Source organism: Arachis hypogaea, chromosome 4, assembly GCF_003086295.3.
Source record: "Arachis hypogaea cultivar Tifrunner chromosome 4, arahy.Tifrunner.gnm2.J5K5, whole genome shotgun sequence".
In the NCBI taxonomy this organism is placed as follows: Eukaryota; Viridiplantae; Streptophyta; class Magnoliopsida; order Fabales; family Fabaceae; genus Arachis; species Arachis hypogaea.
The window spans coordinates 79,573,103-79,596,408 of NC_092039.1; the positions used below are offsets into that span (position 1 = coordinate 79,573,103).

At 36.9% G+C, this 23,306-nt stretch overlaps 1 protein-coding gene across 1 annotated transcript; it reads right to left on the minus strand.

The window, feature by feature from the left end:
* Positions 1-3,743: 3,743 nt before the first annotated feature.
* LOC112796868 (uncharacterized) lies at positions 3,744-7,432 on the minus strand. The gene is made up of 2 exons (XM_025839526.3): positions 6,384-7,432; positions 3,744-4,289 (listed from the first exon to the last, which is right to left on the minus strand). The coding sequence occupies exons 1-2, from the start codon at positions 6,884-6,886 to the stop codon at positions 4,064-4,066; spliced, it is 729 nt and encodes a 242-aa protein (XP_025695311.1). The 5' UTR covers positions 6,887-7,432; the 3' UTR covers positions 3,744-4,063.
* Positions 7,433-23,306: the final 15,874 nt, after the last annotated feature.

A 23,306-nucleotide genomic window follows, 5' to 3' on the forward strand; every position in this document is an offset into this window, starting at 1 on the left:
CAAATCCTAACCGTTCTAGAGTGCAACCCTATATAACTCCACCATTTTTCAGCAAACAAGGGTTTCGATATGGCGCCACTAGGCGATCTTCTCCAACTTCCGTTCTAAAACTCTATCCTAGGAAAAGTAAGTGTAACATAAAATTTAAACAATTCATTATATTCAGAGATAGAAAACGAACCTGGAATATTATTGCACAGACGTACTCCTAATAAAGACAATGTACATATATGTATATAGACATGAGTATAATAGCCACTAGTCACGACTTGCGAAGTTTAGGCCGACTAGGATACAGTAATAAAATTAGTTGACAACAATAATTTTCTTATCTCTCCCAAAATATACATCAAAGACTCTATAGGCAAGTTTTCAAAAGGAAATAAATACATAATAAAAGGTTTTCAAAATAAGTTCGGAGAGATTCTAACAAAAGTAAAACAGAGTCTAATGATCTTCGCTATCTCGCAGATAAATCACAATTCATTGTTGAGCACTTGGACCTGCATCTGAAAAACAGAGAATATATACAGAATGAGAACCCCCGACCCATGGGTTTCTAGCACGGTAAAAGTTTCAAATAAATACAAGGCACTATAATAAGAACTTACTAAGCATCCTAATCTTCCTTTCATCAATTTTCCACCCTAGGTTCTCACTAATCCATAACTTAGGCAACTGTCCTAGAGGTTACTAAGTCTAATTCAATTTATCATCTTTTCCAACTTTTCAACTTTCCAATTTCCCAATTAGAATAGAACCAGCACTAACTAATTTGACTCAATAATTCCATATCAGCCATCTCGTATCTTCACTTGGAGCAAGTGAAATCACTGCACTGCGTCTACCCAGGGAGCTCAATTTATCTTATTTAATATTCATCATTATTAATCAATCATTTCATCATCTCGTTTCAACAAAGACAGCCCTCGGCGTCAACCAACACTAGCATAAGGGACCTCTCAGTTGTACAAACACAAACAATGCAAATAAGTAATACACAACTAAGATAGTTAATGCAAGTAAGCAAGTAGGAGTTAAGCATGTAACATATTCAATTAGGCAAATTCATATAATTAAGCAAACCCAAACAAATCAAATATATGTGAATGATGTAGTGAGAGAATCAAACAGCAAGCCAGAGAATCCTCAATCTCAACTTGCCTATACGTGAGTGGGATAACAGCACCGTCCTCACAACACAAAACTTATTGCCTGCTTAATCATAATCACAACACAAGAGTGGAAATCATCTACCTCAACTCGCCTATTCATTCCGGCATATAGGCTGTGTTTGTTTACAGAGACAGGACACTGAGACATGGACACAGAAACACAAAATCATGTTTGGTAGAGGAGACATGGACAGAGACAGTGTGTCCAAAGACACTGAATTAATGTATTTTGTATCCATCTTGACAGGAAGGACACAGGGACACTAACAAGGGACACAACTTATTTTTCATTATTTTTGTTAATTTTTCATAATTATATTTTTTATTATTATATTTTTAATCTCAAATTTTTTGAATGAAAAAAAATGAGAATAAATTAGATTTTCATAATTTGTTCTAGTTTATCACCAAACAGAATACAAAAACATAAAATTTTGTGTCTCTGCCCATCAGTGTTTTGTCCTGTCCTGTTCTCAGTGTCTTGTCATGTCCTGTTCTCAGAAACAAACGCAGTCATAGTGCCCGTCATACTTCACCATCATCCTCATTATCAATCTTGTGCTAACCATTATTCTCATTATCAATCTCATCTCAATTCATATTCAATCTTAATTAAGTTCATTCATCATTATCCATTCACTCTCATCATCAATTATCTCATTCATAATCATCATATATCACTTAACATCTTGTTCATTTCTCTCAATTTTACTAACTCAGTTCATTTGACTTTATCCCTAACTTGTCCATCCTTAATTCCACCGGATCTAGACTCATATCAAAGTTTATAAAAGTTTAGAAGGCCAAAAGAATGGTTGAAAGCCATAAAAACATATTTTTCCAAATTCTGGGAGGTTGTGCGTACGCATGCAAGTGGTGTGCATACGCATGGGCTGAAAATTTGGGTGTCCACGTATGCATGCAAAGGTCCGCGTATGTATAAGGTGAACATTTAGTAAGTCGCATACGCATGCATGGTGCCGCGTACGCATAACCCTAATTTTGGACCATTCCGTGTATGCATACAGTGTCCGCATACGCAAAGACACTTGGCAGAGGCCAATGCCCGTGTACACATGTCAAAGGCCACGTACGCATCCATATTAGAAAACAGAAAATCTGATATGTTGCAGAAATCAGTTTTTCAGTCCAATTTTCAAAACCTCGTAATTTTTTCCACAAAATTCCTTTTTCAACCATTCTTGAACCGTTGGAAAGATCGATAAATGAATTTTTATAAAAATCTAATGTTAAAAGTTTTCCAACTCCGAGGGCCAAGTTATGGCCTGTTAAAGTTGGTCAAAAATCTTTTTATACCAAAAAAGTAGAATTTACCAATTTTTCCAAAGATTCATAAGCCTCTACTAAATTCAATCAACAATTTTACCACAAACCAACCCATTTCATATTCTTACACTTAACCAAATTCAAACCTACTTCATTTAATCTTTTTCACTCATAAATTATTTTTTCAGCCGCAATATTAGACAGATCTCAGCCTGTATTGCTAGTCAAATTTTCAGTGTGCGTTTCTACACAGAAAACTATGTTTTTCAATGTGCGTTTTAAACTATTCTTTCTTTGTCCAAAATTTTGAAAGTTAAAAAATATAGAATATTATGTTTTGTGATAGTAAAAATTTCTATTGAGTGTTTATATTGCTAACAAAAAAAATTCAAAAAATAGTAATTTTAAATAAGTTTTTAAAAAATTAAAAAACATAACAAAGATATATATATATATTCTTAGGATTAGTTTAAATTCACTTTTGAAAAAAAGTACTTATTTTTTTATTTTTTCAAAAAAGATATATTTTTACATACAAAAATTATTTTACAATTGGATAGACTTTTTAAAAATAGTTTTTAAGTATTAAAAATATATTTTGCTTCTGCTTTTTTTAAAAGTAAAGTATTATTAGCTTTTAGAAAAAGCAAATAATTTACTTTTTTTAATAAAAGTATTTTTTTTTTAAAGACGTATCCAAATAAGTTTTAAATTAAATAAAAATACTTTATTTTTTAAGAAAATGACTTTTTTTATTCAAAACACCCAATCCAAACTAATATAATTAGAAAAATAAAATATTTTCGTTCCTTAAAATTTAAAAATCTTACGCCTAGTGAATTGTTATTGTAATTTTTTTTGTGATCCACATAAAACTTAAAAATACATGAAAAAGAAGTCTAGTGATTGAATTTTGCTTCGACTTTTGGTATGTACCTTCTAAATACTTATCCAAATGTTACTTACAAAAAAATTCAAATCAAATACACCAAGCATTGCCAAATAACTTAGATATATCTTTTGGAGTTATTTTGTAACCTACATAAACTTACAGGTATTGTTTTAGTAATTTATCATACTATTTTATTTTATTATGATTTTTTTTTTTTAAATCTTAGTTATTGTGTAAAAGGGCAGCCTGAAGGCGCAAAGACACTAGTTCAGTCATTGTTCCCTGATGTTAACCTCGAAGCGCATACTTTAAGTAAACAACGAAAACAATCTATAACAACCACAAAAGTAGCTTTCACCAATATCATTTATAACCATGTACCAAAAACAGAACCAATAATTAAATTTATATAATGTACATTTGAATATACATTCTAGTACTTTGTCCAAAAATTAGATTGATCCTGAAAAGATGGAACAAGAAAGCCTTCTAAGGCTCTCACTACTAATTTAAGAAGAATTCACAACAGAAAATTCTTCATGGGAGGAAAAGATGTTATACACTGTCATCTTATTGATTCTTGTGTTGAATTTTCTTGTTTTCTTCCCAACTTTTCATCCCTTCTCCATTTTTCTCTTGTCTGCTAAATTATTTCCTAATCAACTTTTTTAATTTACAATGAACTATGAATAAAAACCGCCTCAGGTATCTATGATGACGGCACATTGAAATGGAAAAGCCATGATATGACGAATGCGAAAACCATACAAGCAAGAAGAAAGTTTAGGAAGCGATGACCATGCCAAAATCTTCGAGCTTCTGCTGGAGTTGCATGTGTTGAAAGTGCAGCTATTGCAGCAGGGTTGTTCCCGTCACTAGAATGGTCAGTTGTGCCATGAACATTCCGTGCAACGTAATGACAAATTTCGCAGGTCCTACTCAAAAACACACAAAATTAGAGAAACATACAAATTTTTAAAGTGAAATGAAAGGTCCACCAAGGCAAACCACTACTATCACTGCAATTATTGCTGATACCCAGACCAAAATACAGTAACACTGATGCAATTCAAAGAGGTCTGCTTCTAATAATCCTTTTTTTTTCAGTGTCCGCTTCTAATAATATGTAATCAGAATATCACAAAAAAATCTGATTTCAGCTTCTTTGTAGAAAAAATCTTCATTTAGCTTTTTCAATTATAAAGAAGATTTGAGTTGTAAAGTCACTTTTTCCAAAAACAAATCGGGGAAATTATGTATAACAACAACAATGAAGTCTTATCCCACTAGGTGGGGTCGACTATATAGATCAAATGATGCCATTGAACTTTGTATGTATCATGTTTACAGTACCACTATTTACACGTAGATCTTCTTTGACTACCTCATGTATGGTCGGTCTTGGAGAAAAACGTAGGGGAAAAAAAAAGAAGGGAATAGGGTTAGTGTGCTTGAACTTAAAAGCATCATAACAAAACCCTGGAAACTTTTTACAGTTCTCAAACTCCAACATACTTTGCAATAAAAGAACTTGATCAAAATCTAACAAAGTTGATCATCATAACTTTCTATACTAAGTGTTCATGGCATAAAGATATGACACTAATCGGAATAATTCTCAATCTTATAGTAAATAGTTTATTAACACTAGTTAGCTCATCTTGCATCATCTTCTGTGTACAAGAGAATAAATTACCTTCAAACAAACTAACAACTTTCTTTGCAAAGCATGTTGCACTTTACCCCCAAAACCAAGGAAAAGAAGACAGTATCATGAATTATATGCCACAGATTAAGGCATCAAATACATCCATTAAAAATTATTCTGAAATGGGATAGATTCATATTCTGTTCCATTAACGGATTTTAAATTAGCCATGGAAAAATATCGCACTCGGATGGATTTAGATAAGACAATAAATCTTTTCTTACACAAATTGCTTTCCAATTTGACATTAAGGCATTGAAAACCACCAATCCATAGATAAAGTATGCCCTACCATGTATTCATAGAAAGTACAGAAAACTTAAAACTCAAAAAAACTTTGATTTAGAGTTCGAGAACTATAATTAAAATCAAGGATTGGCATGTGGCACTGAGAAAAAGGTTTTCAACTGTCATATTAATATATTATCTGCAAGTAAAACAACATGGAATATTTTACTTCATAAGATTGGAACAAGGATCTTGTCAATTTTTACTGATAATGTAGTAGTGCTCACAAGTCACAACAATTATGCAATACAAAAAGTTGATCAGTATCAACCATCTTAAATGATCAGATAATTAGGACCAGTGGTTTATTGATTTAAATATTCTAAGGTGGCACATCACTAATCAACAAGCATCAAACTAAGATATTTAGATACAGGAATATGAGGCCACAAGGCACAAGGGTCAAATCTCCACTTTGAAAGAGATTAAAAACAATAAGAAAGAATATGAAGTTTCCTAAATTTCAGAAAAGGGACAAGAAAAAAATTCCAGTGGTGCTTTAGACATGTCAGCTTAATGAGTGTGGGACAGAGTTATGCTTTTACGTATGCCATTTCTCTTTTTCATCACATTCTTTAAAATATCTTAATCTTCTTCTAAACAACTTTCCCTTTGTTGAAGAAATCATAGAGAGACATAGCATGTTACCAATTTGTGTCTTTAAAACACTATAAAATATATGTTTTCAAGCACTTTTGTCATCATCATCTTCAGCTTTACACTCATCACTCAGTTAAACAATCCACAACCCTAATCCTCTATGATTTCTTTTGGAAAAATAAAATCCCCTCCAACAAGGAAACCATAGCTGTAAGTAATTGAGAATATTTGTCAGAATCAGCATCAAGACATAGAACAAGTATACATATAGAGCAGTACCAAACAATCCAATTCTCAATTCCATGAATCATAAACAAGAGGGTGTCCAAAATATCCACAGAATCAATCAAATTCAGCATTACAAAAACATAAAAAAAAAAAAACAGATTTTGCAGTTAAAAAGAGTGAAGTAAAGATGGGATTTTATACTCACAAATTCCCCTTAATCTTGAACCATGTCTCAGCACATATTTTGTGAGCAGCAGCAAGATCATCTTTACAAGCACAACCCAATTCAATTGGAACACCAGACTCAGAACTATCACTCTCCAAACCCATGTGACAAATTCTACAATCCCTCTCCACTTTGTGATTATTATTAATAATATTATTATCCAAATGCACTTTGATTTCAGGAACCGCAGCTGCATTTCCCAGCTCCACAGAGAAATCAGAAGCAAAAGAAGCCCTCCCAGAATCATGAACAACAGCAGCAGCTTCAAGATCAGAGACACATGAGAAGCTGCAATCATCAAATGCTGAGCCACCATCACCATGTGTTGAATAGAAATGAGAGTGGCTTGAACCACCCTCTTCTGCATCAGATAAATACACGCTACCATCATCATCATCACTCCCAACACCTCCAACAACAGCATCATCCTCATGATTTCCTTGCTCTAAATCAATAACATGGGACATCTGCAAAGTTGACATTTTTCTGACCCAGAAGAAAAATAAAAGAAAGAAAAACAACAATGTTTCTCCTTTTTTTTCTCAGACGGTGGAAAGAAAAATATATGCAATGCCTCAAATTCTAGAACTTTGGGCTTTGTGTTCAACAAGAAATGTCCTTATGTCCATATATAAAATATATTTATAAATTTATAATATGCGCAAAAAGACAAAAGCACACGAATAAAATGGGGGTTAAGGAGGTGAGAAACTAGATTAGGTGTCAATTGCATTCAACCCCATTCGAGTAAAGTTCCTAAAGTTTAAGTTTTGGAAGAAGCTGAGGTAAATTGCATCAATTTCCTACTGAGTTAGAAAAAAATGGGATAAGGGTATATGAGAAAGTGAACGGCTGTGTTTGTGTGGCGAAACAGGGACAGAAAGTATTGGAATGGTTGAAGAAGAAGAAGGAGAAGAAGAAGAAGGAGGAGGAAAAAGAAGACGACAAGGACTGAAAGGCTGCAAGGGACACAAGACGTACAAGACTAGAGAAAGAGAGAGCACACACCGGAAAAAGGTTGAGAAACTAATATATATATATATATATATATATATATATATATATATATATAAAACACTTTAATATTTTATTATTTAAAATATAGTTAAACTTAAATTAAATATTTTATTATTTTATATATATATATTTTTTTTTACGAAAGATAAGGAGACTCAAGTTCGTAATTTTTTTTAAATGAATAGAAAGAGACTATGTCATTTGAACTATAGTTCATTGGCTACTTTATAATATCTTTTAATTTTATTACATTTTTAGTTTTTATTTTTAAAATTAAAAAAATATTACTAAATATTGAAAAAGTATAACTTTAATTTTGATTAAATTTTTTAAATATTATCATAATTTCATAGTCTCTGTAAACACCAGAAAATGCATATAACGTGTGAAATTAAATTCGTACTAATCACCTAATTACCAATTTGGAAAATAATTATCTAATATATAAAATAAAATAATAAAAAATCAAAGCATTTAAATTATATATTTAAAGTTTTAAGGTAAGTCATCACAAATAATAATACTAATAACAATAACAATAGAAATAATAAAATAAATAAATAATAATTAGGCGAGATAACAATAATAATAATAATATCTACACAATCAAATCAAATTTAATACCAATAATATTTACATGTGATTTTTTAAAAAAAAATATTTATTATATAATCCTAATTTTTTTTTTCGTCGAATGAAATTGTCAAATCCAAATAAAATTTTTGACGGTGATAGAAAAGATAATTTTTTACAAGATGATATCATGATTTCACCAAAACAGTTTAAATATTTTTTATTATTAATTAATAAGGGTTAAGTACGATTTTGATTTTTAAGATATAAGTCAAAAATTTTATTCATTTTTAATTTTTTTTGCATATAAAATTATTTCTAAAGTTCAACTTGGTTTTAAAATTGTCTTTTTAGACAAAAATACCCTTCTACTCTAATTTATCTCAATCCCTCATCTTCCCCATTCACTGCAACAAAAGGAGAGAAGAGAGACAGAGACGCTGGCGGCAGCAACATGGAAGAGCAGAGATGCAGGCGACAGCGACGCTGGCGAAAGTACACACTGGCAATAGCCATCTGGACGAGAAGAGACGCATCCGACAGCGACGTAGGAGGGCAGACACGCAGACAGTAGCGACGCGGACGAAAAAAGACGCAGGCAGCAACAACTCGGACGGGCACAGGTGGTCGTGGCAATGATGCGGGTGGGCGCAGACAGTCGTGGCAGTAACGCGAGCAGGCACAGGCGCTCACGGTGGTCTGAGTCATCCTCTTCTCATCACAGTGGTCACCCCCCATTCGTGCTCCCTCAAGCTCTGTCCTTCAGCCTCTCTTCAGATAATTTTCTGAGTATCTGGTGATGATTTTTGTTGTTACTTGTTGCTGATTTTTCTTTTTCATTCTCTGTTAGTTTTTGTTTTTGTTGTTGCTGATTCTCTTCGTTCATCCCTCTCCTTTTCTGGTTCGATCTCTAAAAAATTGTGAGATTTGTGTGAGAAATTGGTGTTGTTGATTGTAAAATTCTGATAAATTAATTTATAAATTAACTATAAACAAAAAGGTTATGAATTTAATATTTATAATTTGGAGAATTACCGATGAGAATTTAATTTAAAACATAAATTCAAGTACTTATCTTAAAGATTTTGACCCTAAGTGTGACCAAACGGAAAAAACTCAAAAAGGGCCTATGTTGGGCCCAAGCCCACACATATATAAGATCATAACTTAGTGATTTCAGCACTCATTCTCCCCTTTCTTTGAGAGAGCCACGGACAAAAAGAAAAAAGTGGAGAGAACTTGCCCTAAATAGTAAATACTATTTATTACCACCTTCAATTCTACATACCTTTTAATCCGTAACTCTGATTAGCGAGCCGTTTACGGCCACGCCTCGGATCCCTCTTGTAACACTCTCACTATCAGAATGTCACGCTTCCGACTGCGCCACTCTGATAGCTTGGATATTACAACGACTCTAAACATATTTAATACTAAAATAGGAACCCGTTTAAAACTTAAAATTGCATAACCTTTCAAAAATACTTTTTCGTGAAAACATATATATATATATATATATATATACAGACCAGATACAATACTTTAGAATTATATATCTACATAACATTAACTTACAAACATACATATCACAAATTCCTATCCCTCTTACAAAATTGGTAAAGATAAAAGCGAGGGAAAAATAATAATAACTAAGATAATACAAAAATTTCGAATAAACAGAAAATGAAATAAACTTTTTCGAATTTCGTCACCCATATCCTGAAAAGGAAAAACCTGTAGGGGAGTGAGAACATCGTCCTCGTTGGTTCTCACTATAGGGTTACATAATTGCTATAATAAGATATGTAAAATAATTTTTTTTTAAAGTACAGTGATCATTGCTCGTCTTATGTATCTTTTCAAAAATCCAAAGGTTCACATTCAAAATCCAAAAAATCCTTTTTAAAGAGAACTCGGTTAATTCCTCAAAATCAAAAACCTTTTTTTCTTTCTTGTAAAATCTTAAAAGTTTTTTCTAGACAGTATGAATGACCAACCTGCTCTAAATATAGGTTCATTAAGTCTATGTTGAACCAGTTTGATTTTTCATACCTTACTAGACCATAAACATAAAGGAAGTTACCTAAGTTGTATAAATGATCATTCTGTTCCAAACATAGGTTCATTAACTCTATGCTGAACCAGTCTAATATTTTACACAGAACTAGACCTCAAACACATACCAGCCACGGTCTCAGGCCCATCACATCATCAAACACGACCCCCGACCCAAACAACTCAATCATCAACCAATCACCACAATCCAAACAATTTCAGTCACAAACACAAGTAAAGAGGTTCAAACACAATCAAAGCAGTTACATCAAGTATAGCAATTAGCAGTTAAATATAATTATTCACATAGGCAAACCAATTACAATATGCACATCCAAACAATGTCACATAGATGCATATGATGAATGCCTATCCTACTGGCTCTAATATCACATTGTTAGTTCAATTGCCAATCCGACACATTCCCATGGGAATGTCGTCTTTCGGTCATGAATATGAATGGGATCCCCCATGGATATAGTGCCGGGCAAACTACCCACAAACATAGTGCCGGACACACTCTTTTGATCCGAAAGGATGTGAGCGGGATACTCTACCTCCGACCTCACATCTACACGTAAGCGGGATTAACCACCGTCCTTACACCAGCGTCGCAACCTTAAAAAGTGAGATTAACCACCGTCCTTGCCAAGTGCAAGCGACTTATCAACAATCTTAGTAATATCCACAATCAATCAGGCTTAAAATCTTATTTCGAAAAAATCATTCTTGACCCATTTACTTTCAATAACAAACATATTCAAGGACCACTTTTTCTCAATTCGATTCCCTTTCAAAACAGAGCCACTTCCTACAACATCTTTCCAAAACTCCTAAATGAATTCAAAACCAAGCCAATTTAAAATCTCTTCTGAAAAACTCAAAATCATTCATTCTAAATCAGGATTTACTCATAAAATTTCTCAGCAGAGACTCAAGATTTTAAGGGAGAATAACCTAACTCATTTTCTTAAATTCATTGACAACCTCTAGAACCTTAGCTTCTTGATTTGAATAAAGAAAATAGAATTTATACCAAAATCAAGTCATGTATGCAAATATTTCGAACCAATTTCAAAACCAACTTACTTAAACCAAAACCAAATCATCTAAACTGAAAACCAATTTCAATTTCATTCTTAAATCTGAAGCGTTTCCAAAGGCTTGGAAATTATTTTAGTTTTGCTAAATCAAAATTTCAAAGAATACTTCAAACTTTTCCTGAAAAGTCGTAAAGTGAAATTAGTCAATCGAAATTCAAGTTTCTTTTAAATCCACTGAAACTCCTCCAAATCTGCTTACTTAAACAAATTCCAAAACATAAGTATTTTCAACTTTAAATCGACTTTAATACATAATTCTTTTCTTAAATAAATCACATTCTAAATATAATAATTTTCTTAATAAAATAAGTTCAAATGTAATTCATTTATCAATAATTTAATTCAAAGCATAATTCATTATTTTCAAAATAACGTTTCAAACAAAGCTTCAGATTTTATAGAAATTTCGGCAACACCTCTCCTAAAACTTGGACTTTACCACCCTTTTCGGGTCCCAACCAAGCCAATGCTCTATCCTTTCTAAGAGGTTCAAGACCAAATCAGTTTTCAATAAAACAAAATTCAGACTTTCAAATATTAAAAATCATTTCAAATCAACCTAATCAGAAATCTCCAACTTTACTAAATTAGACAATATTTCAACAGACAACCATATTCATCCTAGACAAATCAGAGAATTCATAAGACTTACATAATCACCAGAAATGCATTTCGCACATCATATCAATTTATAACAATTCTAATTTAAAATAAATTAGTTTTTAGACGATGGCGATGCTGACTCCCCTCGGAGAGAACGACGGCGCAGATAGCTGCAGCAATGATGACAGGCTTCACGGCAAGCACGAAGGCGGTGACAGGGACCCCACGAAGATGACGACGGACGCAAGGCAGCGACGGTTTGCATGGATGGCGTGAGCCTTCCTTCCTCCCTCCTCCACCGGTGCTCTTCTTCTCTCTCGGATCTCCTCTGCTCCTCTGTCAACAGCAGCGGCGACGGTGGCAGTGACACCCACTGCGCCGCCTCTATCTTCTTCCCCATTCTACCTTTCCCGCGGCTCCCTTATCCTCTCTTCCCTTTCTTTCCTTCTTTCTTTCTTTTCTATTTTAGTCTGTGTGGGTGCGTTGTGTGTGTGTTGTGTGAGTGTGGGTGGGTGAGAGAGATGAGTTGGTTAGGGTTAGGTCAATTTAGGGTTTCAATTTGAGGATTTTAGGTGTAATTAGAGTAAGGTGATTTTAATAAAATTGGGGCATAGAATATTAATTTGAAATCTAAATTAACTTTCTAAAAATTACTTTAAAATATTATTTGTTGTATTAAAATACTAATTGGTTCTCAATCAATTACTCTAATTGAAAACACATGGTACTATAATTAATTTTTTTATTCTTAAAACTTAAAATATTAAATTATATAAATATAAATTATTTAAATCAATTCAATATAAAATTCTTATTAATTCCTAACTACCAACTTTAAAATTTAAATATAAAAAGTAATTCAATCATTATTAAATTTGATAAAATTCTAATTTAAATAGCCAAATATCATTATTTTTAAATTTATAAGACTTTAAATTATAAATAGAAAAATAATCCATAATTATAGAGTTTGGATAAAAACCTTGATTTTAAGGTAAGAAAGTGTAATTCCTTCATTATTCCTAATTTTAAGTAAAAACCTTAGTATGAATGTTGAAATAGTTATTGTGATTAGATGGAATAAAACTTGTTTGGATTGAATTTGAGGTGAAACAGAACTAGCTTGGTGCAATTTGGTGGGGGATTAAATTCAAGGATCACTTTGGTGTGGATTTTTGGTGGAGCTTGGATCGGTGGATATTGGAATTGTCGGAGAAGAGTTTTTCTGAGGTTGAGACCGCCATGAACAAAGGTATGGATTTTAATTTCGGATAGACATTGTGTAATACTATGTACCTAGGTTAATTATCCTAGGATAGCATTGAATGTTATGTGTGTTGATGATGAATTGTGATTTTGTATGATTATGTGAATTGAGTGTTTAGTGAGTGCTATATGATGGTGAGATAGAAATTGGATATGAATATTATGGTATAGTTGTTATTATATTGGTTGCTGTGAAATTGGCCGAAGGCCGTGATAGGGTGAGATATCCCCTATGAGATAAGCTATGGTAAGTTGTAAAATTGCCACGTTGAGATTGATTAAGGAATGATATGGTTTGGTTAAGAAATTACATTGTTGATATTGGTTTATTGATGAAAACTTGAAAAGTTGGTAGTTGTGTTGGAACTTGTTTGATTAGGTATTGAATGGATAGAACTTGATAAATGAATGTTGAGATGCTTAGAAATGGTTTGGAATGAGAATTGGTAAAAACTTGACAATTGGGTAATTTTGGTAAAAATAGAATTTTAACCAACTTCGACGGGACTAACTTGGCGCTCGGAGTTTGGTGTTGGATGAAATTTATATTGAATTAAAATTGGAAAAGAGAACTTTAAAATTGTTCGTTACCTGAGTACCTCAGGTGATCGACGGGTCGGGTGACTCTTGGAAGGTGGACGGGTGAGACCCTGAGCGGGCGTGGAGCGAAGACCAAGGAGAGCGGGGGGCGCCGGAGGTGATGTGACAAGGGGGTGGCCACCTACAAGGACACACCAACAATCAAGTCAGAGTTCGTACAGAAGGGTGGCCGAATTTGGTAAGAATGGTGACATACCTTGGGGGAGTGTTGACTTCTCCCTTATATATGGTGTTGGGTGGGCCTGTGAAATGACCTAGCCCACTGTCCAGGAAGCTTCTATGAGCTGTCTTGGTTCACGTGAGCAGGTCAGTTCGTGTTGGACCTCAGGTCGGGGCTTTGGATGCTGCCCGAGGGTATCGACCCGGCTAATGGTATCGACCCGTCGGGTTCTTCCAGCTGTGTGGGAAGGTCTGGGCCTAGGTCAGGGGTGGTTCCCCGACCCGTCGACTAGTTGGGCTGGGCTTGGTCCGTAACAGTGCCACCAACGCGTTGGCCTAGAGCTAAACGCGTTTGTCTTTCTCTTCGTGACGGGAACCGTTCTCCTTCTCGGGGGCTCGTTGGCGGTGTTTCGTGCTTCGCACACGTGGTTGCCTCGTTTTTTATGTTGCTTTCTTGGCTTCCGTGCAAGGCATTAAATGCCCCATCGTTTTATTATTTGAAGTTTGTGTGAAATGACAGGCTTGCCCTCGTCTTTCGGCGCTTCCTTGACGGTTACATTCTTCTTCCTTTATTTTCACAAACTTCCTCATTTCTTTACTTTCCTTTTCTTCTTCCCTTATTTCTCGAACTGCTACTGCTTTTACTCTCAGCCCTGCTTTCCTCGCTGCTATTTTGCTCTTTTGGATTTCTCCTTCGTCCTTCCAGATTCTGCATTTCTCTGGTACATTGTTACGCCTTTTAATATTGTTTTCCTCTTTTTTCTGGGTTTTTCTGGTTTTGGTGAGTTTTTTTTTGTGCATTCCTGGGTTTCTGCTTGTTCTTGCTATTTTTCCTCCTTTAGAGGGGGCGCCACAGGGTTTTTCTTTAGATTTTATTTGGGTTTCTTGGTTAGAGTTGATGGTAGGGGGATTTCATTTTTATTGCTTCCTAGGGTTCCCGACCTCTCATTCTGACCAGGTGGTGCCCCAACTGTAGGTATGGCTTATCGTCCTGTGCTCCCAAATCAGGTTCAGTGTCCACTAGCCTATTTTGTGGACCATTACGCGTGGGTTACTTCCGACGTGAGGGATACCACGTCCACGGTTACCCGGGAGAGCCTTCAGGAGCTTTGGCAAGCTGGGCTTTTGTGTGGTGGTGGTCCCGAGAAGGCGCACTACCAGGCCTATGTTCCTGCTGACCGGGAACGTGTTTGCCAAAAGAATTTGGTGGCCCCACGGGTGGTTGATTGGCTGTGGGTTTTTAAGCCCATGTTTGCTACCTTGGGGGTTCACTTATCCTTCTCCCCTTTGTCATGGGCTTGCTGAATCGTTGTGACGTTGCTCCTTCGCAGCTTCACCCAAATAGCTGGGCTGCGATTCGCTGTTTTAAAATGGTTTGCGAGTATCTGGAGATCCCGGTCTCCGTGAGTGTCTTCCTCTACCTCTTCCTCCTTACCAACCCTTCCCGGGAAGGAAAGACCAAGAAAGGTTATATGTCTTTCCAGTCCCAATAAAGTCGGAGGATCTTCGGCCTCTTTGAGGACTCCTTTCATGGTTTCAAATATACCTTTTTCAAGGTCAGGCCGATTGAGGGCCATCAACCTTTCTGGCTTACGGCGGAAGGAGAAAGGCGGATCCCGACCTATTAGAGTTTTGTAGCGGGGTCTAATTACTTGATTAAAGTTCCTTACGATTGGTTAAGCTCAGAAAAGCGTAACATTGCTAACATCTTGTTGGCCATCTTTGGTGAGAAAAATCTTAATCCTCATTTGATTATGGGGGACTGGGAGACCGGTCGTTCGCATGTTGGTGAGCCCTTTGAGGAGCGGATAATTTATACGCTTTTTGGCATTATTTTTAGGTAGTTTTTAGTATGATCTAGTTACTTTTAGGGCTGTTTTCATTGGTTTTTATGCTAAATTCACATTTCTGGACTTTACTATGAGTTTGTGTGTTTTTTTGTGATTTCAGGTATTTTCTGGCTGAAATTGAGGGACCTGAGCAAAACTCTGATAAGAAGGCTGACAAAGAACTGTTGATGCTGTTGGATTCTGACCTCCCTGTACTCGAAATGGATTTTCTGGAGGTCAACTCCAAAAGAAGCCCCTACACGTATAAAGCTCAAGGTCAGCCCAGGCACACACCAAAGTGGGCCCCGGAAGTGGATTTCTGCACTTAGACTTATTTTTGTAAACCCTAGTAGATAGTCTAGTACAAATAAGACTTTTTACTATTGTATTTTCATCTTTGATCAGTTTATGCAATCTTAGACACTGGGAACTGGCCTCACGGCCATGCCTGGACCTTCATCACTTATGTATTTTCAATGGTGGAGTTTCTACACACCATAGATTAAGGGTGTGAAGCTCTGCTGTACCTCAAGTTTTAATGCAATTACTACTATTTTCTATTCAATTCGATTTATTCCCGTTCTAAGATGCCATCCGCACTTCAACCTGATGGATGTGATGATCCGTGACACTCATCATCATCCATCCTTATGAACGCGTGCCTGACAACCACTTTCGTTCTACCAGCGAGAGCTAGGATGCGTATCTCTTGGATTCCTGATACACGACGCATGGTTGCCCCTCGCCTGACAACTGAGCCTTCCATTTCGTGAGATCAGAGTCTTCGTGGTATAAGCTAGAATTGATGGTGGCATTCATGAGAATCCAGAAAGTCTAAACCTTGTCTGTGGTATTCCGAGTATGATTCTGGGATTGAATGACTGTGACGAGCTTCAAATTCGCGATTGTTGGGTATGATGACAAACGCAAAAGAATCAAGGGATTCTATTCCGACATGATTGAGAACCGACAAATGATTAGCCATGCCATGACAGAGCATTTGGACCTTTTTCACTGAGAGGATGGAATGTAGCCATTGACAATGGTGATGCCCTACATACAGCTTGCCATGGAAAGGAGTAAGAAGGATTGGATGAATGCAGTAGGAAAGCAGAGATTCAGAAGGAACACAACATCTCCATACACTTATCTAAAATTCCCACCATTGAATTACATGAGAAACTCTATCTTTATTTTCTGTTTATATATTATTAATATTCAAAAACTCCATAATCAATTATTATCTGCCTGACTGAGATTTACAAGATGACCATAGCTTGCTTCATACCAACAATCTCTGTGGGATCGACCCTTACTCACGTAAGGTTTATTACTTAGACCACCCAGTACACTTGCTGGTTAGTTGTGCGGAGTTGTGACAACGTGTGATTCATGTTTGAGAGCACCAAGTCTTTGGAGCCATTGTTGATGACCACAATTTCGTCCACCACCCTTTCATCTTTTTTCCTCGTATTTATTGCTTTCTACTTCCTCATTGCTCACGCTTTCTTTTTATTTGTAGTTTTAATGGCTGGCGGGAGGACCACCCTGGCTCAATTGATGAATCTTATCAATGAAGATGAGGCCGACGAGGATTCTTCGGCGAATCCTTCAGCAAGCCAAGAGCAGGAGGTTACCGGCGAGGCTGATGGCCAGGTTGTCGGGGCCAACCAAGTGGGGTCAGTCAAGGTCCCTGTTGGGAACGCTCTTGAGAATCCTCCTGTCAAGGAGGAGGTTCCTTTTAGGGAAGAGGGCGTGTGGGTTGATGGTGACGACTCGCATGTTTTTGGAAACCCGAAGAAGAGGAAGCGAGATTCAGGGAAGTCCCTTTGCGTTATGGAGAAGAATTTTGATGCTGGGGTTTTTTCGAATCCCAGCTGCTCCATGGTACTAAGGAGTTCTTTCAGGATGTTGATCTCTTGGGTCAAGCAAGATGGATCTACCGTAGCCTTCTCTGAGCTGCAGCTATCGCTAAAAAGGTAGAACCCGTCTTGGGGAACTTTCACTCCATGGAGGTGAAGCTCCGGGACACCTAGAAGGATCTGACTGATTCAAGGTCCCGGGAAGAGTCCCTGAAGATGAAGCTGTCTGAGCAGGAGGAGAAGGCTAAGGTGGATGCTGAAGAAATCAATAAGTTGCTGGAACAGGATGTCGCTTTGATGAAAGATCTGAATACTGCTCGTGGTGCGGTTGCTGCTGCCGAGGAGAGGATCAAGGCTTTGGAGGAAAAGATTAAGCTAGCGGAGAGCTCGGAGAAGGCTGCCCGTCAGGAAGCAGTCGCCCTGAAGAAGAAAAAATAAGGATATTGCTAAGGGGGCTCGGGAGGCTGTGAAGCTGACTGAGGAAGGGAAGAAGCTTCAAGTTACCGTGTTGGCTCCCAACCTCGACCTTTCTCAGGTGAGTGGCTTCAAGACCGTGGAGGGTGGGAAGATTGTTGACCTCGAGCCTTGAGATGGGCTCCTCTTTTCCCCTATTCATTTTATTCCTGTAACTTTGCTTTGCTTTTTGGGCCTTTGAAGGCGCCTTTTGGTTGTAATGAACACTTATTACTACATCTCGATTAGGTCGTTTTATGGTAATTTTTGCCTGCTCGTGCCGTCGTGGCGTTATTTTATTGTTTTACATTCTGTGCCGTCGTGGCATTTTGTCTTTATAATGAGAATTGCTCGTCTGTTCGGGCTGTCGTAGCCTTATCCTTTTTAGTTTTTCGTTCACTCCGGGCCGCCGCGGCCAATTGACTTATTTTTCGTGGTATTTTGTCGTTTTGTTGCGCGTAGCTTTTAGGGTCCCTCTGGTTCCCGGGGTGATCAGTCTCGGGTTTTCGTTAGAGCAACTGCTCCGTTGTCGTTGTTTTTATTTGTCGTTTTTGGCGTAACTCTTGCAAAGACAAAACTTTGTTATATGTATATGCATATGTAGAACTTTAAAACAAAGAGTAATGTGGTACATAATTAAAAGAAAAATGACCGTGGAAAAAAAAAGGGGGTTAACAGTGGATGTGGCTAGGTCGTCAGGTCGTCAGGTTACTTCCTCATATGAGTAGAACCTTTTCAGGTTTGCCATGTTCCATGTCATCGGCACCTCGCTTCCATCTAGTTTTTCTAACTTGTACGCCCCCTTTGTCGAGGACTTCTCTTACCCTGTTAGGTTTTTCCCAATTTGCAGCCAACTTGCCTTCTCCTAGGGTTGGTGGTCCTATGTCGTTACGTCGCAAGACCAGGTCGCCTTTCCCGAGGTTTCTTTTTAGCACTTTGCCGTTGTATCTCAGGACTATCCTTTGTTTGATTGCTGTCTCCGTCAAGTGTGCCATTTGTTTCGTTTCGTCGACTAAGTCTTTCTCGACTGCCTCGTCTCCTCCCCTAAGGAGTAATCTTGGGCTCGGTTCCCCTATTTTGACTGGGATAACTGATTCGACCCCGTATGTGAGTTGGAAGGGTGTTTCACCAGTAGATGACTAGGGGGAGGTCCTGTAGGACCATAAGACTGAGGCCAGCTCATCTGCCCATGATCCTTTCTTGCCCTCGAGTCGTTTCTTTAGCCCTTTTAAGATGATTTTGCTGGCTGCTTCCACCTGTCTGTTGCTTTGAGGGTGTTTGACTGAGGAAAACTTTTGCTTTATTCCTAAGCCCGAGAGGAACTCCTTAAACTTTTTATCAGTGAATTGTGTCCCGTTATCCAATATGACAGTTTTCGGGATTCCGAACCTGGTGATCACTTGCCTCCACATGAATTTTTGGCAATTTACCGACGATATACTGGCTAGTGATTCGGCCTCCACCCACTTGGTGTAGTAGTCTATGGCTACTATCAAATATTTTACTTGCCCTGGCCCAGGTGGAAGTGGGCCTAGAAGATCAACTCCCCATTGGGCGAAAGGTCAGGGCGCCATCATCGTGCTGAGCTCTTCGGGCGGAGCCTCGTAGAAGTTGGCGTTTTATTGGTATTTCTTACATTTCCTGATGAACTCCTGGGCATCCGACATCATTGTGGGCCAATAATATCCTGCCTTGATGATCTTCCTTGCCAGCGACCTTCCTCTAATATGATGACCGCAACACCCCTCGTGGACTTCGCTTAGGTCGTAGTCCGTCTGGTCGGGGTGTAGGCATTTGAGCAGGGGTTGGTGGATCCCTCGTTTGTACAACTGTCCCTGTATGATTACATATTTGGGGGCTTCCCTTCTGGTGGCTTGCGCTTCTTTCTCATTTGGGGGTGTTTCCACATGCTCCAGGTATTGGAAGATCGGGTCTATCCATGAGGGGGTTCTTGGAGCTTGGCTTGCGCACAAGATGATTGTTGGTTCGGTCGCCATCCCTTGGATCAGCGACCTGTTTCCCGTGCCCAACTTGGTGCTTGCTAGCTTTCAAGGAGGTCTGCTCGGGTGTTCCTTTCCCTAGGAACATGTTGTACTACGACCTCTTCGAAGCATTTGCATAATTCTCTCACCCTTTCTAGGTATTTTTGTAGTAGTACGTCCCTGGCCTGATAGCTGTCGTTTACCTGGGATGTGACGATCTAGGAGTCACTACTTACTTCTTTTCTTGATGCTCTGACTTTTCTTGCTAGGATTAGCCCTTCAATTAATGCTTCGTATTCTGTCTGGTTGTTGGAGACTGGGAAGTCGAACTTGATCAACTGTTCGTAAGCTACCCCTGCTGGGTTCTCGAGGATAACCCTATCCCCCGAACGTTTGGTTAGATGCTCCATCGATGTGGAGTTTTTACCGTGTGTTCGGCATGTCAGGTGCCTCTGATGCGAGCAGAAATTGGCGAATTAAAATATATACGTTGCAAGTATAGTTCTTAACTCGCCAGAAATCCACTTATCAATTTAGAAAGGTGTCACAGAAATTTAAAATTAAAATACTGGGAGTATGAATCCCAGGTCGTCTCCCAACGAGTTGCAGAAAAGTGTGCTATTTTATTAATCATATGTTTTCAAAAAGGTTTGAGTTGAGTAAACAGGAATTTAAATTGGAGAATTTGAATAATGTAAATAAAAGCCTTGACTGGGAGTTGATTAGTTGGAAGCCCCATTATTGTTGGATTACTCTCTAGATTAATTGATAATTAAAGGTTATCCTGTTTAGTTATCTCTTACTAGGTAAGGGAAAGTCAAACAAGTTGGAATGCTACGTCCGTTCACAAGTTGCAACCCACTTAATTAAAAGAGATTGGTGTTAGTGACTAGAGGGCAATCCAACAATAAACCCAATCACAATCTTTCTTTTAAGCCTTCTAACTTAAGGGCTCCTTTCAATCAACTCCCCATCAAGTTAGGGAACTACTCGCTCATTGTGAATGTAAAATTCATAACATATGAAAAGGAATTAAAGAAAGACATTGTAAATAAAAATCAAAATAATCAATTAAAAATAAAAGTAATCCTTGTATTAAATATTCTTAAAAATATTCCAATGGTAAAATTAAACAAAGCAAAGGACATGGAAGAGTAAAGCCAAGTAAAGAAAACGAACTAGAATGACGAAGTCTTGATGAGGTAATAACTCTTCTCAGTATCCCAATGCAAAAAGTGGTAGAAAAATAAAATCCTAAGAACTATGAATGTGTAGAGAGAAAAACCTAGAGGAGGAGTAAAAACTAGATCTTAAACTAAAAAAACTGTGTAGAATGAATGTTGTCCCTGGTTTCTGCATGTTCTCTGGCTCTAGTCTGCTGTTCTGGGCCGAAAACAGGGTCAAAATAGGGTCCAAAATTGCCCCCCAGCGAATTCTGTAGATTATGCAGATCGCACACGTCACGCGATCGCGTCATCCATGCGGACGCGTCATTCGCGTTTTTTTCCTGCCACGCGTTTGCGTCGTCCACGCTTCCGCGTCACTTGTGCTTTTCCAATCCGTGCAGTCGCGTGAGCCATGCGGCCGCGTCACTGCGATTTCTCCTCTTTCGTGCGAACGCGTGAGCCATGCAGCCGCGTCACTTCTCGCTGGTTATCTCCTCAATTTCTCGTGTTCCTTCCATTTTTGCTAGCTTCCTTTCCAATCTCCAACTCATTCATGCCCTATAAAGCCTGAAACACTTAACACAGATTACGGCATCGAATGGAATAAAGGAGAATTAAAATAGATAATTAAAAGTCACTAGGAAGCAGTTTTCAATCATGTAATAATTTCAGGAAGGAAATATAAATGCATGCTAAATTAATGAATAAGTGGGTAAGGATCATGATAAAACCACACAATTAAACACAAAATAAACCATAAAATAATGGTTTATCAACCTCCCCACACCTAAATATTAGCATGTCCTCATGCTTAACTGAAGGAGATAAGATAAATAAGTATGAACATGTAGAAACTCATGCAATGCAATGCAACCTATATATATGAATGCAACTATATGATTCTTGCCCACTTGATCAAAAGTAAATAAGCTCTTCAAAACAATTACAAATCAAATTCCACTAATTCTATCATTATATAGTAAGACAGATAAAAGTGCAGGAAGATAGCTCATGAAAGCTGGAAAAATGGAAATTCAAGCATTGAACCCTCACTGATGATGTATGTACGCTCTAATCTCTCTAGTGTATAGGGTAATAAGTCTATCCTTCTCTAATCATGCTCTCTAACTTTTGTTCTTTTCCTAACCAATCAACAATAGTTAATATACCAATGAAAACATCATGAGGTATTTTCAAGGTTGTAATGGGGCCAAGGTAAGGGTAGGGATACATATATGGTTAAGTGAGCTTATAAATTGAATCTTTAATTAACCCAAGCTTTAACCCAACCTATATATTTTATATAACCTTAGAATTCTTACCTAGCTACCCAGAATTCCCTTTTACATTCCATACTCATGAATCAAAATTTTTTTTATCATATGTGCATTGATCTTTGAATTCTTAATTCAGCATTGGGGTAATTTTGTCCCCATATTTATTTATTGATTTTTTTATATAGACATAAAAATAAACATACCTTATCAATGCATATAGATTTTTAATTCTTATAGTTTCACATGAGTAGGTATCCAAATTCCCATTGTATTATCATGACACATTCCCTTAATAACTTTTGTTCCCATAATTTCCCATACTTAACTAGCATACACAATTCTATCTTAAGCTAACCAAAGATTCAATTTGGGATATACAATTGTTTTTCCGCTTAAGGCTAGTAATGTGATAAAATATAGAACAAATGGGATTTAAAGGCTCAAAGTGGTTAACAAAGGTAATTGAAAAGGGTAGGCTCAATTTGGATAAGTGAGTTTAAACAAATAATGGCCTCAATCATATGCAAGCATACAAACATAATAAATATTGGACATATATGATGAAACAAAATATAGATTACAATCATAGAGAAGTAAACACACAAGAATAAAATAATTATGGTTAAATAATGTAACCATGCATAAAGGCTCAAATCTTCACAGGTTGTGTGTTCTTTAGCTCAAAAATCATGTTCCAAATAAAACTTCAAGCAGATTTATCATAAAAAAAAATTTAATTAAAATTAGTGAAATTTTGTTCCAAAGATAGAGTCTTAGAAGAAACTTATTGTCTTTTCAATCAAGTAGAACATGCATGCAACTAACCTATTACTATGTAATTTATCCTATTCTATAAAAGAGAGAAAATCTAACTAAAATATCCTAATTTATTGGTGCTAGGGAAGAGAAATTACCTCCGGAAGTCAGGTACTGACCGACCTCCCCACACTTAAGGAT

Bases quoted from the DNA above. Each gene is read 5' to 3' on its own strand.
- LOC112796868 (XM_025839526.3), bottom strand. From the start codon at position 6,886: ATGTCAACTTTGCAGATGTCCCATGTTATTGATTTAGAGCAAGGAAAT. The intron at 4,290-6,383 runs GTGAGTATAAAA...GTTTTTGAGTAG, and splicing joins TTCAAGATTAAGGGGAATTT to GACCTGCGAAATTTGTCATT.